The sequence below is a fragment of the Phalacrocorax carbo genome, chromosome 14 (assembly GCF_963921805.1).
Source record: "Phalacrocorax carbo chromosome 14, bPhaCar2.1, whole genome shotgun sequence".
Classification (NCBI taxonomy): domain Eukaryota; kingdom Metazoa; phylum Chordata; class Aves; order Suliformes; family Phalacrocoracidae; genus Phalacrocorax; species Phalacrocorax carbo.
The window spans coordinates 7,856,994-7,874,009 of NC_087526.1; the positions used below are offsets into that span (position 1 = coordinate 7,856,994).

The following is a 17,016-nucleotide window of genomic DNA, read 5'->3' on the forward strand; positions in this document are numbered from 1 at the left end:
TTGAATTCCAAGCAAGGAGGGCAGGAGAGTAGCCTTGAGTTTGCTAAAAATTAATGGAATGACTCACCCCATTTAATTAGATGAACGGTTCATTATAGTTTTATGAGTATGTTTAATTAAAGATTTGCATGTGTAAGAGCAAGCTTTTAAAAAGCAGACAACTACTGCACTCTGCCTCCCCACCGCCACTCTTCAGCTTTCTTTTTGGCTGGTGCAGGAGAAAGACATGGGCTTTTCACTTATTTGATGGGTTATCAGGGAACTGGGGTTCCCTGCAGTAAGAAATGGGTGGCTTTTTGGAGAGAGCAGGCTGGGAGTGGATTGAGGAGGTTTTAGCCAGAGCACATTGGGTGGAGATCACCAGGACAAAAATCGCCAAAAGCACCTCAGAGCCTGACTTTTGGGGGAACAGATGGGATTCAGGTGACCAGACCTCCCAGACCCCTGCATTTGTTCCTGCTGCTCTGCAGAAGAGGATGAGTTAAAGATTTCCAGGGAGCTCTGGGCAGTGCCTGCAGCCGCTGCTGGCTTTGCCATGGGCAGCAGCGAGGCAGCCAGTTTGCTGCATCCCTCAGCGTGGGGCCACACGCCTCCCCTGCAGGGGTAATTAGTCCCAGATCCAGGAGCTATAAGGGCTCCAGATAAGAAGCATTAAAGCAAACATTTTCTGGCAAAACCAGATTATGGCATTGATTAAAGGATGCCCAAGTGACTTGCGTGATGTCTGAGGAATTCTGGAGTCATGTAGGATTAATAACCTCATTTAGTACCATATCACCCTCGGCCCGGGAAGTTGGAAGCGCTAATGAAATCTCTTGATGACAGTGCAAAGGGAGAAGGCATTGCCAGCCCAGAGGGGATCTGGCCAGCTTGTTATTCTTGGAGTAAAAGACACAGGACAACGTTAAATAATACCAAGTGCCACGTCAGGCTTTAGGGACTCAGAATCTCTGCGCTCAGCAGAGTGCTCAGCCCTTGCGGAAACCTAAGGATAAGGAGGGTCTGAGAGCACTAATGGATGCAGCAGCTCTGGGTGCACCGGTGGGTTATTAATGGCTCAGCTCCCCAGAACACCCTGCACAAGTCAGATCGCTGTGTTCAATGAATATAATTCAACCCAAAACTGGGACAGGAAATGGCTACTGAACTGTCAGCAGAGTAGGAATCCTTCCTTCAGGGAGACCAGCTTGCTTTAGCTTAGCAAAGCTAATGCTTAGAGGGCAAATAACAGCAGCATATCCCCTAAAGGGACACGGTTTTCTAGATGAGGCGGATCTGTGGCCGTGAGTGTAAGCTGCACCTCCTGGCCCCTCCAAGAGCAAGTCCCTCCTTCCTGCTGTCCCCTTTGCTCGTGGGGCAACTTCAGCCTGAGATGCTGAGCATCCTCCAACGCCATCACTTGGGGGACGGCTCCCAGCTTTTTCGGCATGCACACACAGCCCAAGCCCTGCCGTGCCTGGGATCTTGTCTGCAAGCGAGGCACCCCTTCCCAAGCAAAACGCTCAAAGTCATATATAAAAAGATCTAGTTCTGCTAACGTGTAACTGGAAGAGGGAGCTCTCCCCTTTGCTGCTCCCCCTGCTGATGATCTGAAAGTCTATTTAATTTTAACTGTCCTCAGTCATGACTGAGGCTGCTCTGTCCTGAGCAGCCCCAGACACACTTTAAGTGACTGCATGCCAAAAGGCAGAGCAGTGTTTATGTTACCAGTGACTTGCCTGAAAAAGGTCTTATTCAGTGGGAAACAAGAGCAGCTCTGATAAAGACGTTACAGGCTTTTACAAATGTTCTCACATCAGTTAAAGCTGATTCTGCCCCCTCCCCCTCAATTTTGATGTGGGGAAATGAAGCCTACAGTAAAAAGTAAGTAGGAAAGAGCCAAGTAGTTCAGCATCGAGGTTTTCTGAAGCAGGTGTTGAGTTGGGATGTCTCTGGCTTCAGTGCATTAATTTAATTCCTTTAAAAATCACCAGCACAGAGGTGATGCTCAGCATGTTCTGGGATGGGCTTTCTCATTCCCACTCTCCTCTGGAAAGGTTTCATGTATTTTGGCAGGAGATCCAAAAGGGGAAAAGGGCTTGGAGGTCTATTAAAGCTACTCTCCTTCCCTGCAACAGCAGCCACACCAACCTGCTCTCCCCCTCTCAGCAGCCTTCATATGCTTGACAAAAGGGCCTCTTATTGTTATGCAGACGATGCCCTGCTTCCAATTAGTCGATTAATTGTCCAGTTAATCAGGCAATTAGGTGACAGCTGCAGAGATGGCTTTGTGAAGCACTCTGTCCTGCCCCTTATATATGTCACCTGCTCCAATTACCACCTCCACTCAAGTGTTCAGCAATAAAAGTTGGAGAAGTGGCATGCCTGCCACTTGCTCCTCCTGTCTCTCCAGAGTAATAGGAGAGTGGAGGAGCAGAAATGCTCTGAAATTGGGTTGGTTAAGGTCCAATTACTCTTTGACACACACGGCTTTCTAACAGAGGCTGCTAGGAGAGGCAGCCCCTGCTATTAGCGCCTGTCCAGGTTAAAGACTCCTACCTCTTGCGTAAGCCCTTGTGCAAGGTTTAAAGAGGAGCTTAGCAATGGGGGAGGCTGTTATTTATGATGAGAAGCTCTGTAGAGCTGCAAAGGCTCTCTCTGGCTCTTTTGGCTGCTGCTGTTGGCATGCCAGTGCTGCTAAATGAGTGACAACAGGATCTTGGTGACTCAACAGGGAACATAGGGCCAAAGGAGGAGCACCTGGCACAAGGAGTGATGTGACACAACATTGTTTGGGGGCAATAAGACGATGTAAAATACATAGAAAAGAAATTCTCGTTAGTAGGATGTTGTCCCCAATGATCCTGCAATACAAAATGTGGGCATTAGGTTTTGCTAGGGTTTAGATCTGGGGTGGGATGGAGGATAGCTGGAGGATCTTCAGTCTAATGTGACCTATCCAGAGCTCGTGTTTTCATCCCTTTAACTCCTGTGGTTACTTTGATGCATGTTGTCAAGTGGTGCCCCAAGGACTAGGACACAATGAGGTGTCTACAAATATAAGCCCCCCGCAAGACCTCCACCCCATGAGTCCCATGGGTTTGCCTCCCTCATCCAGGTTCCCAGGCCTGTAAGGAGCTGTGGGGCTTTGCCCAAGCCAGTCCCAGCACGGGGCCTCCCCTCCCTCCCATCGCTGAGGAGGAGCAGTGTCCTTACCTCACCTCCTGGCCGATGAGCTCCGTGGGCACTGGGCAAAGGGGCAGGATGCAGCAATGGAAACAAACACAAGGTCAAAAACACAACAGGGGTGCCCAGCCCCCCCGAGACATCCCCCTTCTCTGGGGGATCCTCTCCTGCCTGCTGTTGGGTTTCTATCGCCCCCTTGGACATCCCGTTTGGGAAAGAAAGGGCAAATCTATCCTGTCACCATTTACTGCATGCCAGCCTGTAGTAAATCACAATCCTGCCTTGTAAATCCGCATGCCTGTGCTTAATTTCAAGCACACGAGTGCATGTTTGCAGCATCAGGAACTACCTCTCTAAATATGGGATGGCTTTGAAGTCAGTGAAGCTATACTGATATACCTGCATATGACTCAAACACTTTTAAGTAAAGACCGAGTTTTCTAATGCCTTCTTCTCTATGTCTGCCTTTAAAATATGTTCTTCAGTTACTTTTTGCACAGTTCGCTACTGTTTTGCTGCAATGGCCAAATTTACCCTCTACCTATCAACAGGCAGAGGCCCATTTTTCTCCTCCCCTTGTCACACCGGACTGATGTGGGAGCCCCTGCCTACACTCAGACCCATGGTAGGGGATGTGCTACATGGCTTTTAGGGTAAACAATAGTTTGTAGGGGTCTTAAGGGTTATTCCCCACTTGTGAATAAGAGGACATCCCACTGCTTACAATAACAACATACAACAACATCGCATCACTGCTGAAGCCTTACATCCATCTAGGAATCCAAATAACCAGGAGGAAAAAAAAAAAAACCACAACAAAAGTCTAAACTTGCCCAGGCTAAAAAGCATAACACGTTTGCTCAATTTGTTTGAGCTAATTGGATTTCCTGGGATCCAGCTTCAACAAACCGGAGGCAGTGGCAAGTCCCAGGGCGTATGCAGTAAATTACCTTTTCACATTAAGAAACCCAGATTCAAGTGCGGAGAAGGCAGGGTGCAAGAAAATAAATAGAATCAGGGCATTCATTAGCAACCTGAGCGAGCACCTTTATGTACATACAACAAAGCAACGAAACCCAAAGATCTGAGCTCAATTCAGCACAATTGGCAGCATCTGGGGTCTGTTTTGTTTTTTGAAAAGATGCAGATGCTGAGAAGAGCAAAGAGGAAGGTGGGTCGGGACAAAGGAAGGCGGTCCAGCACAGCTGTGTGGGTGAAGCTGCAGTCCCTGCAGCCATCACACTCTTCTCAGCCAGCCCCATTCATCCCTTGCTTCCAGACACCTTTGCAATTCATCAAATCCATGGCCACAAAAAAGGAGCCCAAACAGAGAGGCCAGTCTGTAACCATCACACGTGGCCATGGGACCACATGAGGTGACACCCTGTGCTCTGCATCACAGCAGCTTGCCTTCTCCCAGAGAGAGCACGCAAAGAAAGACCAATAGCAAAAATAAATAACAATCAAGTTTTGCATTAACAAGTCGTTTGTCCTCACATCCCTGCCAGAGGATGGCCCCGTTTGCTTCTCCAGCATGCACTACTTCTGCCAGGCAATCTCAGATGTGTAACTTCAAAGCCGCTGGCAGAGTGTGCATGATGAAAGCCCCAGGAGCTGATCTGAAGCTCCGATGATTGCAATCCCCCTAAAGCAAAGCATGCAAAGGGGCTTGTTTTTTTCTTTTGCCTTTTTTTTTTCTTCTCCTGAGTATAGCGGGTGAGGGTTAAATATTATGAGGACCTGTAAAGATTTGTGGTTGGGAGTTTTCCAGGTTGTAGACAAATTTTGCTAGGGTTGGAGAGGGGGAAGTTAGCATTACTTAAAGAGTTAAGCCTGGATCTGAAAAATCAAAGCCTATTTGGAACACACAAAGTGCAGGGAGCTCGGGTCTATACATCCCCGCGCTGCAGGATAACCAGCTGCTCACCTCTGATAGACTTCGATCGCGTGCGTGCTCTCTTATCGTCATTTTCTAAACTCATCTGGAATGGAAAGAAAAGATAATTGTTGAAAGATAACAGGAAAATTATTGCTAAAGGACAATCTCACGTGTGGTTGTTGCTCTGTGTAAACACCTAGGCGCCAGGGAAAGCTTTCCCACGTTTTTGAGACAGATGTTTCTTGCATTGATTTTGTTGTTCAAACGACAGTGCCCAAATTTAGCAACCTTAAATTAATTTCCACAACCTGGGACACAACAAGGACTCTCCGCTGGTCAGGTTCCACAGAGGGACAAACACCCAGATGTGATGGAAAATGGCTGTGTCTGAGAGATCGCTTGTTAAGGGCAGAACGATTCCTCTGGATTTACACCACAGAAATGCTGTGAGCACCTAGGTGGGTGCCCGGCACATATTCAGAAATCTCTAAATATGCAGCCAAGCTCATCTCGTGCCCAGGAAGGGCAACTTTTCGTGTAGTGCCCTAAAGAGCAACCTCTCCTCTCTGCTTAAATTTTACACAAAGAGGGTTGCGTCTAAATAACCCCGCAACATGGACATCAAACAGGAGGGTCTGCGGGGAATATGGGCATGAATAAGTAACATCGGGGACTTCAAAGTGCTTGATATTAATTAAACATCACAACATGCCACAAGGTAGCAGAAGGCTGAAGTGCAGCCACCTCTGGGGTGCAGCGCGGGCGCCGCACCCACACCCTGGCATCAGGGAAGCTTTGAAATCAGGCTGTGCCTGGAGGTGGGAGCAGCAAAACCAGGGGACCTGCACAGTGGGGCAAGAAGATATGGTGAGAATAATAGAAATGGGATTTCATTAAACTTGTCAATGAAGTTGCTGAAGTGGTCAAAGAGCTGGTTTTACATCTCACCCTGACACAGATGCTCTCTCTGCAGGCAGGTGCAAGCGAATGCCAAGGGGTTACGCAGGACTGGGGTGTGAGCAGGGAGGTGAATCATGCCTGCTAGTTTGGGGACAAGGCAATTTGGGTTTTACTGTAGCGCTACCTTCTGGGACATTTCCTTCTGGGGTAGGGAGGAGGAGAGAGAAAAGTGGGGGAAATGACCATTTCCACGTGGGATTTAACATAATAAAAACAAATTCTCTTTGGAGCATCCCCTACAGGTCCAGTTGAAGAGGGATGCAACCAGCTCCCATGCCATCCCAAGTGAGGTGGCACCACAGCCAACCCTCTGGCACCCCCGGTAGAAGGGGGGACACAAGCAGCTGCACCTCCTAGTTGAGGAGCAGGAAGAGACACGCATGCAGAGCATGTGCTGCTTCGCTGGCAGTGGGAATAATACACACATGGTATGTGCCACCACATCCTCATGTGCACCTTGAAACTCTTTCTTCATGGCTGCTGCTTGCAGGCCCCAGAAGAAGGGGCCAGGGGTCCTCATCCATCACCCTCAAAGGATGTGCTGCTAGGTTTGGGCAGCTCTTGTCCCCACTGAGGTTTGGGGGGTGGTGAGGAGGGAGGGAGGCTGTTGGGCAGGAAGGGAGAGGGGATGGAGGTCCCCAGCTGATGGTGCACCACAGCTGAAAACACCTCAAAGGGGCAGGATGAAATTTCATCAAGTGCCTCTCACCCTTCCACTGCCACCCTCTGGAAACACAGGGTTAACATGCAATGATTTATGTGATTTGTTAGATGGGGAGACTGGAGAGGAAAAAAAATAAAAAGGGAAAAAAAAATCAAAACCTGGAGCAATTTATGCATCCTGTCAGCATTCAGCTCGTGGCGCCGCGGTGTTGTGCTCCACGTTTATTACAATCTTCCCAATAACACAGCAGACAATTACTATAATTTCTATTTTTAAAGCGCCAGTTCCCTGCGGACCAATGGCTCACGTTTAAAGTGTGGAGAGGAGCAGGTGTCAAAGGGACTTCATTACATTTATGAGCCTTTCAACGTCGGCGTGCACTGAGCGAGCTAGCTAATGCCGCCGCCGCTCGCCGACAATACGACTAATACGTTTGATTGCTGGGAGCCTGCCTCCAACCCAAATGGATTTCAGAGGGGTTTGGGGGTTTTTTTTGGACAGTTTTTTCCAGGGAATCGGCACGTCTTGGGCTGGTGCCTTGGCAATACGGGTTTCCTGCAGATAAATTATTCAAAGCAGCAGAGGAGAGAAGGCTGTGGGAAGCGTAACAGGCACCGCCTGCACTGTGCCAGTACCGGCCAAAAAAGTGGAAGGGCTGGGACCCTGCAGGGACAGCGGGGGAAAAGCAGAACAAACTTCAGTTTTCTTAAACCTGCCCTTCAAGGACAAGCTGCTGGCTTATTAATTGGGGAGATACAATTTCATGTCACATTCGTCTTCAAAAAAATTAGGTATTTCATCTGAGCTAACATCCAGGCTCCTCACTACACCATAGAACCTCATAAAGCAATTCCTCTCCTTGCCTTCGACACCTCTTTCACGTCAGGATCAAATGCCCTGGGAAGAGAGGAGCACTCTCAGTCACTGCATGAGCAAAGGGGGCAGGAGCCACCCGAGGCAGGGATGCACCCAAGCTTGCTGAGGACCAAAGGCTGGAAAAGCCAAATGGACTGCCTGGCCTACTGTACAAAGCAGCCCTTTTGAAAAAAAAACCCAAACCTGGGGTTTTTCCCTGTAGGGAAGATTCCATGGCTTGGTTAGAGAACCTCACACAGCTCCGCCACTGTTTATTTAAAATATTTCACTTACAGCACCGGAGCGATGGGGTGGGCTCTGCACACCCAGACTTTGTTTTCTACCATCAGGCTCCTTTTCTCAGCTTAAATCAACAGCAGCAGCATCCTCAAAGATATTAATTTCCCACCAAAGTGCAGAAACACAAGGAAAAATATCCATTTCTGAGTTCAGCCCCTGCTCCTCCCAGGCAACTTAAATTAACTGACATGGCCATTACTGTGCTTCTGGAGCCTCTGTAGTTATCGGCCTCGGATGCATGAAGGTTACATGAAACCACTGTCCTTTATTGTTCGCCTCCTCAGCGAGAAGCCCTCTAGACAGATCGTTTCAATGCAAAATTTCAGGTCACATAGTGCATGTTTGCAGCCTTGGAGACTGAAGGGGTATTTTCATTTGTTCTGTCTCTTGTTCACATAATAGCCAGGCTGAGAAGCTATCCAGATTTCTTATTATTTTAACTCTGAATGGAAAACAAAGCAATCTGAAAGGAAACCTGCAAATAAATTATTGCTACCAGATGCCAGCCCCAGAGCATGTTAGTCCAGCTAGAACAAGACAGAGGTTTATAGTGCTCCTCCTCACCTTATCGCTGGATTTTCTCTCATATTAAACCAATATAAGGATCTAGCGGATTTCCTAACCCAATGCCAGGAGTCAACACGGTGGAAAGGACCCTGCGCTGGATCTCAGGGTACTCACTTCAGGATTCAGCTCATGCTCTGCCACTGCCAGCGTAACCCTGAGAGCATCACTTCATCTCTGGGTCCCCCCTCTTCTTTCTAAAGGTGCTGTGGTGCGGGCGCTATTTCTTACCATGAGTTTGCCCTGCACTAAGGAGCTTCCTGACACAACCATAATACAAGCTATACCAATGATGTCCCAGTGCTGCAAATCTAAATCAATGAGATTCAGACAGATAAACTTGAAAGACAGTTTAACCTGAGTACAATGTGAATTTTAACAGCCTACTTCTACATTAACAGTCTTGCTCTCCTGCCAAGACTATAGCAATACAGCGCGGGAACAGCAGCACAGATATGAAGTTTAATTTTATGGAATACCTACAGGGTTGATATTTTCTTCTTCTTTCTTAACTTAATACACATTTCTTTTCTGATGGAAGACAGAGGTGCTAACATAAAACCACTGGAGCCTCCCGTGCACTGATGCCCAGGTGTGCTGGGGCTTCAACGGCTCTATGCAAATATACCATTAAGGGCCATGCTGAAATTCCCCACAGTCAGCGGTAATACTTTATATGTATTCAAGAGCACCATGGAGCTCAGAGAAAATAAACACGCTGCAAAAGCCTTCGGCTGGACAAAGGGAGGTGAGGATTCAGCGGGAATATTTATTTTACTCTGAAAGCAGCAGAGCTTCCATCAGTGCTTATTTGTGGATATAGCAAAATGCCATTTGCAAGAAGCTGTGTCTGAGCTTTAGAGGGACAGACAGACAGAGCAAGCCTCTATTTTTAGTTAAAAAACCAAAACCTATATTTGCCTAGCAGCAGGTGAGGCAGGAGGAGGAAAATGCCAGAGGAAATTGCATTTTACCTACAGAATTGTTGAAAAGTGGTTTTCTACTTGGTCCTTCTCTTCTTCCAGATCCAAGGAGCCCCTTCTTTAGCTCCTCACAGGAAAAGACAGTACCAACTGCCCTAACGAGGCAGGACCCCACTATACCTCACTCTACCCTGGCCATGCACAGTCAGAGACGGTCCAGCTCTCACAACCCTGCTTCAGGGCTGGATTCAAAGCCAGGATGAGGGAAGGGAAGGGAGAAGGATGCTGTGTGGGAAACCTCCACCATCACCAGCTTTGTCCCAGCAAACTCCTTCAAACTCTCACCGGGGAAGATTAATTTTTTTATTAATGTATTCTGCTTCTTTCCTACACAAGGATCACCACATCAGAGCAAGCCAATGAAGGGAGCAAACCCCAAGGTCCAGCTGGGTATGGACTATGGAGCAAATCACAGCCAGGCAGCAAAACTGCCCCTCAGCACCCACCAAGCAGTGAGGATGGGTTTGAATAGCCGTCCTGATTTCTTTTGGAGGGTTTTTGTTTTCTACTCCACGAGGAATACCCCCTTTGCTGCTGCAGGCTGAATATGGGTGGAGAGACCTGGATCTGAATCTCCAAATCTCTCCTGCCTGCTCTCTGCAAAGTGCCATGGCATCATCAGTCATTGCAGGAAATGAAGGGGGCTTCATCCTGCTGGACTTTCTCTAGCTGTTAATTTTGTTAAAAAATAAATAAGGGGTGGTGGAGGAAGAAATACCCCTTGATTAAGAGTCTCCCTCTACTTTAAAAAAAAGGCTCAATAGTAGCTCCCAGCTGCTATTTTATAACCACACTCTGAGGTTAGGGGTTTTTTTTTCCTTCTTCCTTTAGGGTCTTCCCTGCTGCTTGATTTAAATCCTCCTGACGTTCCACCTATTGTGAGTCCCGTCCTCGGCTGAATAAACTACCATCTGCCTTTTGCTCTTGCACTGCTTCCAGGAAAGGACACCCTGTGCAATGTTCTCGGGCTTGGAGTCGGGGGGAGGATTTTGCCTTGACATCTTTAGATGCAAAACCGCAGCTTGTACCCCCTCAAATTAAAAATTACAGCTGTGTCACAAACATCCTCCTGAAGCCGTGCTGTCAGTTTTCATTTGCAGAAATGGTCCAACCCCCACCCCAAAAAAACCCCAATGCTGCAAATGAAACGCTTACCAAGCACTAATGCTCTGTAGCCGTAGCAGAGGCATCCTCCGCACAAGTGAAGCAGACCAGAAAAGATGCTCCCAAGCATCACATTTGACACAGCCACAGCTGTACCGTGTGCCTCCGCAGAGCTGGCATTCAAGCATTAGGCTGGGGTGATTTCTTATGCAGCAGTTTAAGTTGACATATACTTTCCTCTTGACTGTTTGAAAGTGTTACAACACGCAATCCAAACGCCATTTCACGCACAGAGACCCCTAAGTGGCTCTGTACGTGCAAACAGCTCTTACTGCCAGAAGGGGAGGGGTAGGGGAGGAAGAGAAACATCACAGTTCTTCAAACCCATTGTTTTCAAGCTCAGTAATAAGCTGCCTTTTTGATAAGATTATCCTCAAGTGGGACAATGCACGGTGATTGCTGAAGTGAGCTATGTGCGCGTCTCCAAAGAGGACTGTGGCAGCCAGTGCTGGTGGCAGGGGATGAGCTCTGGTGGCCCCATCAACAACAGCCCTACCTGTCCTAACAGCAGCCAGCCTTCAGCAACAGCCTGCCCACTATTCAGCGGTACCCCCAGCTAGCTCACCATGGCACAGGAGGATAGAGAAGATTTGGGAGAGAAAGGTTCATTTCTCCATCAGCCACCATGGTCCAGGGCGAGCGCAAGCAGGAGCATCCATGCGGACGGTCTCAGCTGGTTCTGTGCAGAGAGCACCTCTCCCCAGCACTCGTCAGGGATCTCATTTCAGAGCTGTCATGGGAAATTTTATCCTGCACCTGGACTTCTTTAGAGGCAAAAATAAATAAGTAAACGTGCCCCACATCCCATTGTCCTTCACCACTGTGCATCCTGTGAATCACAAGCCATAACTGGCATGAAAAACTATGTTTAAATACAGTATGTATTTATGAGCACACACGCAAGCGCAAGCGTGCGCACAGTGCAGATCCAAAGGTTAGAGAGCAAGTGAGATAAGAGGGCTGCACACACACAATATCCAGACTTAAACTATACTAAGTTCTCCTTGGATTTTAGGAAAATATAGCAGAAAATAAATACGCTGCTGCACTGATATGCAAAGAAATATTTTTTAAGTTTGCCTAAATGGATTTAAAGTAATGCGTGGAGAAAACTGCTCATAGAGCACCGGCAATAGCCTTATCAAAGCCAGCAACCTCCACCCCCTTCCTATTCAAGTTTAATTTGGGTTGTATAGTGAAGGACCAGAATTCATCTATTGCTCACTTGCACATCTCTGACCAACAGGCTCAGTCTTGCAGCCAGAGACGGGCAGGATTAGGCCCCTGAGTACCCCCGACATCCCACAGTGACTCCTTGTGGATCTGGCTTTGCAGGACCAGCACTACCACCTCCAAAAGCTGCAGCACCCCAAATCCTGCTCCTACTTCAGATGCCCCTTACCACCTCCTCCTCTTGCCCCCAGACCAGTCACCGTTAAAACACAGGTAAGCAGAGCTGGGGATTGCAAGAAACAGTTAATATTAGCAATGTGCTTGGCAGAGGCAGAGCACTAGATGAGCACCAGGTACTAGGAATATTACCTTTTGCAATCATTGCTTTATTAACATACAACAATCTTATTAAATCTAATCTAAGTGCTTATTTGGCAGGTTCAATAGAAAAGCCTTAATTGAGCTCATTTTAAATATAGCAACAACTGCTTACTCTGCTTTCTAAGAAGGTGTGAGCTTTCCTGGCGACACCTGCTTGCCACTGACAGCTTGTTAGTGAAGAAGGATGTTTTCTAAGGGTGGATTTTTGCTGGCTTGGGGTTTTCCCAGGGCTCAGTTTATTTGGGGATACAGGAAGAGTCGGTAACATCAGTTGCCCAAGGAGGGCTTCCTCCACCGCCCAGGTGGGTCCATCCACCCATCTGAGATGGTGCCTTGTTGCCGAGAGGCCAAAATGGGACAGGAAGTGCCATTTGCGTAATGAGTAGCCCAGTTCTATGCTTAATTAAAGCTTCCTAATCTGCTGGCAGTGAATCTGCCAGGAGGTTTGACAGTCTTGGCTGGACCTCTTTCATCAGCCACAGCTGCAGCAGTAAATGAGTGGCTCTGTTGAGCCCCAGGAGCTGCCCGGGGTCCCAGTGGGGATGAATGCCTCGCTTGTCTCCTCCAAAGGCACCACGGCTTCACCTGGCGTATGAGGGGCTCCTTCCGACCAGCCGGCGCCTTGGAGAAAGGGCCTATTTTAACAGGCCCGAGACTGACCTAAATATCCAGATCTGAGCCACCCTTGAAGGATGGGACAGGAGAGGAAGGCAAGGATTTAAATATCTGGACTCAAAGCCAAATCTTGACAGCTGGAAGCCCTCTCTGCCCAGATTCACCATACAGGAGGTTTGGCTGTAGCAAGGAGGCAGAGACTTCCAAGTCCTCCCATCGCTTTGGGTACCGGAAAGGCTCCATCCCCCCAGCACACCTGGTCCATGAGGACTGGAGCAGCACGTGGCCCTTGTCCTGTGGCCAACACGTGGGGCAGCGGGTCACCGTACCGAAAAAGCACATACTCATGGAGGACAGAAGGCTTTCTGCTCACCTTGATGCGTGTGCCGTGCAGGCTGGCGGCCCCCTCGCAGCTGCTGATCTTCTCTCCGCAGGTCCACCTCTGATTCAGCAGCTCGCCCCGAAACTCATTTTCTGGGGAGAGGAAGAGGAACATGGGGTCAGGATGCAGAGTCAGTCCAACACCCCATCAGCAGCATCAACTGGAGGCAAAAATGCAATATTTTTTTTTCCTGCCTGCTTTCTTTAATGGCCCTTCCAACCCTGCCTGAGGGTCTCCATGCCCCAAGCAGGACCACCTGATGCCACTCCAAGGCCAAGAGCCCCAGCATGGAGAATTTGCAATTGGATAAATGAAGGCTCAGACACCTAATGGGCTCCCACACATCAGCTGCGTGGCAGAGCTGCCCATGTGTGCCCTCAGTCTACCCCAGACACTGCACAACACTGCTGAGCTTGGTTGTAAAACATGGTATTAACAGTGAGTGTCAAGGCAGCTGCCAGCACCAGCCCGGGAGCCTTGCAGTGCCCATGGCAGCTGGCAAAGGGCTTTTCTGCCCTTCACACTTGCTCCACCCTTACACCCTCTTCTCTTTCCAGAGATGAAGTTTATTTTTAATCTTTCACAAAAAATCACACATCTAAAGCAGTGGATGGGGCCCATTAGCTGGACATCACCAAGAGCCGAGTAGGGTCCCCGCACAGGTTTCTGTGACACCAGTGTTTCAGGAATCGGGTCATTACAGCAACAGGCAGTGAAGGGAAAGATTATGGGAAATACATGCCTTACAAGTGGATTCTTGGCACTTTCCCTTCATCTAGTACAACTTCAAACACATTCAAGGGCCAGCACCAGCCCTGCCGCACACAGATGGATCTGCAGTAGCTGGGCCAGTGTGGAGGCGCTGCCATGGCACGGGAGCTGCATGGCACAGCTTACCCTGCTGCACAGTAATTGCTCACAGTAACGAGATCGGAAGCGTTTGCCCCCAGACTGTGGCCTCTGGGCCCCCAGCGTCACAGCTCATCTCGGCAAACTGTTGTCGCTTTGGGCACCGCAGCCGTGAGCCTTCCCCTCACATCTTTAATTGCGGCTCCCTCTGGCAATGAGTACTGAATAATTACTGCCTGGTCTCCAAGTCTTGTTCCATTCATCTTCTACCACCAAGGCAAAGGAAAAATGAGAACACCCCCCAGAAGGGGGCACATGAGGAGCTACATGAACGCCGGCACACTCATTCATCTCAGGCTGCTAATAGCCTGGGGAAGAACTCAGGGCAGAGGCTTTGTTTCCTCTGCTGGAACAGGTTCCCATGCTTCCTTGACTTGATGTTTTTATTGTTGGGGTGATCTCAAAGACAGCAAAAGCAGGGAGAGGGCTTACACATACTAAAGGAAACCATGGAAGGTGGGTGATTGCTGAGTGTGTAGGACACCAGCCAAGCAACTTTGGATCTGCTCTGCCACAAAGCAGCTTTTAGGAGAACATGCAGAAAATAGCTAGAGAATTTATTCCTCAACTGCCTGTGTCTGTTCTTTACCTACAAGTCATTAAGGAACAACCAGTGTGTTCCACAGTGCTCTTGCAAGAATAAGTACATTGAAACACTAGGATAATTAAATCCTAAAGTGATGTACAATCCAAGTTAGTGCCTAAGATAGATGACCGTGAAAGTCACCTTCATGTATGTGTCCTAAAACAGAGCTGTTCTGAAGCCAGGAGGGCAGCTTGGGGGACTTTTCCTGGTTTCACAGGAGAAACATCTGTGTTGGAGACCCCACGCCAAACCTTGTTTGAAGCACTGTGTTCCAGCCTGGACCCACAGGAAAGGCACAGGGCTTGGAAAGAAAATCTAAGAGTTGCTGAAACATCATTCTGCTTTGGAAAAGCTCCGAGGAAAGGGAACAGGGAGGCACAGATGGCCAGACAGATGACGAAAACCAAGCAAAATGTGGGAAAGAAGCTAGAAAGGGACAGAAGAAAGAAGAAGAAGGGGGGGATTATCAAATAAGAAGAAATAAAGATGTTTCTATAGCAGATTCATAGGACAGTACAGCCTGCCAGCTTATCTGAAGCATTTCACTAAGTGTCCTTCTCCCAGGCAGCATGTTTTAAAGCTGGAGCATCCTCTCAGGCATGCAGTGGGGACAGGAGCAGAGAGTGGGTTAAACTGTAGAAACAATGAATTCTGGATGGAAGATAACCCTAAAGACAGCTTAGAATATTTTTTGAAAGGTTGAGAGGTCATGAGATTCAACCTGAGGAGGAAAAAATAGCAACACACACTTATCCTCTTTGGGCCTGTTTTGCTCACATGTGCCTAAGCCATAGGCTAAGGGTGAGCTCTGGAAGCTGCCGTGGTAAATCTGGCCAGAGATGCCAGCTTGTTCCTGCCACAGGCCCTGTTCCAACCTCCCGTGCCTTCATCCCTGTGAGCAAGAGGGGAAGGGGCTATGTGTTGGGGCAAGAAGCTTTGGCCAGGCTGAAGGTGCGTTGGCTGCACCAGCTCAGTGCCCTCTTGCCCACTCCCGTCCTTCTGCCCAGCCTGGTTCAGGTGGCCAAGGCAGCTCCGTCAACACACGAGTCAGATTTCCTCTACTCCATGCTGCTTCAATGCATCTGGTCTCTAGAGAGGATCAGCTTGCACTGCTGGCTGTGCCCTTTCCACCTTGCCTCCGGACCCTGGGTTCAGCAGAAATGCAGCTTACTGGTTATGTGAAGGACACTTCTTTTAACCCCTACTTGGACCACCCAAGAGGAGTTGGGGGATATTGCCTTAAATACAAGGTTTTACCCATGGGAAGCAGATCCCAGAGGGAACAGCACGCTTTGGGGTCCCCTCCTGGCATTGAGGTGGGACAGCCAAATCTCTCACAGTGGGAGGACTTGCACCCACTCTGCCTTGAAAAATAACGTAGATGCTCAGCTGATCTGATAGACCACTGCCTGATGTTCACATCCCAAAGGAAATCACCAGCTTTCCCCCACCTGCTCCATCCTCAGAACCCACCACCTAGTCAGGACTGGATCACACACTGGCATCCCTCATTAGATAGGGTGCTTTTCCCCATCAACATTTATGACAATCCACCACCAAAACAGCAGTGTGTCCTCTTCCAGATGAGGTTCTTTCCCAAACCTTGAATCTCTCTGTCCTCTTCTGACCTTCAGAAATATCTACAGAGAAATGTCAGCTGTGAACTGAAGCAGTTGTGCAGATCCTGGCAAAAGAGAGCAAGTTCTGTGAAACCTTTGGGTCACCCTCATCAACTCCAAACAAGAAGATCTGGAAACCTGGGGGGGAGACCACACACATGTCAGGGTGTTAATCAGGCTTGGGTGTGTTTGACTTTCCATTTCCAAAGAGAGAAGAAAGCATTGATTTGCCAGAAAAAAAAAAAAATTAAACCCTCCAAAGAATGGCAGAACGTTCTCCCAGAAATAAACCCAACAAACCTCACAGGAAGCTTTGGAGTGCAGAAGGTGAAAAGCAAACAAGGCAGGACGCTGCAGGAGGGGGCTGCCTGGGTGGCAGCCAGCTCCCACACGTATCCTTACAGTGCCAGGGGGAGCCCCACCTGCAGGCTACTTGCAAGAGCAGCACCAGCCTGTCTCCAAATCTATGCAGAGGTTATGCCTGCTACAGCGAAGTGATGAGGTGAGAGACAGGTTCCTTAGAGAAAAGATGGGGGGTGAAAGCTTTGTCTCCTCATAAGATGTGTCACTGCATATTTAAACTGAAAGACTAGAAGAAAAACATATCAGTCTTCATTTGCTCAAGTACTTTGCTTTTCAAGTACAAGAAAAGGAGTAAGATTTTTCTTCATCTTTGTTCAGGCACATTTTTCATAGGAAAGGTGAACCCTGTGTTAACAAGGCAGCAATGTGCTGAGAACAGGCTGGGTCCTTCAGCGTCCCACCAGACAATGCAGACTCGCTTCTCAGAGCAAACTCAGCAGCAGTGCCAGGGATA

General features: G+C 48.5%; 1 protein-coding gene across 1 annotated transcript in view; it reads right to left on the bottom strand.

Moving 5' to 3' along the window:
• MYT1 (myelin transcription factor 1) overlaps positions 1-17,016 on the bottom strand; it is a 64,064-nt gene that overhangs the window by 31,376 nt on the left and 15,672 nt on the right. The window contains exons 2-4 of the mRNA XM_064465420.1: positions 13,077-13,177; positions 5,093-5,147; positions 3,196-3,226 (exon numbers count right to left, since the gene is read on the bottom strand). Coding sequence (XP_064321490.1) covers positions 3,196-3,226; positions 5,093-5,147 — 86 coding nt within the window. The 5' untranslated portion in view covers positions 13,077-13,177. The remainder of the gene's footprint in view (positions 1-3,195; positions 3,227-5,092; positions 5,148-13,076; positions 13,178-17,016) is intronic.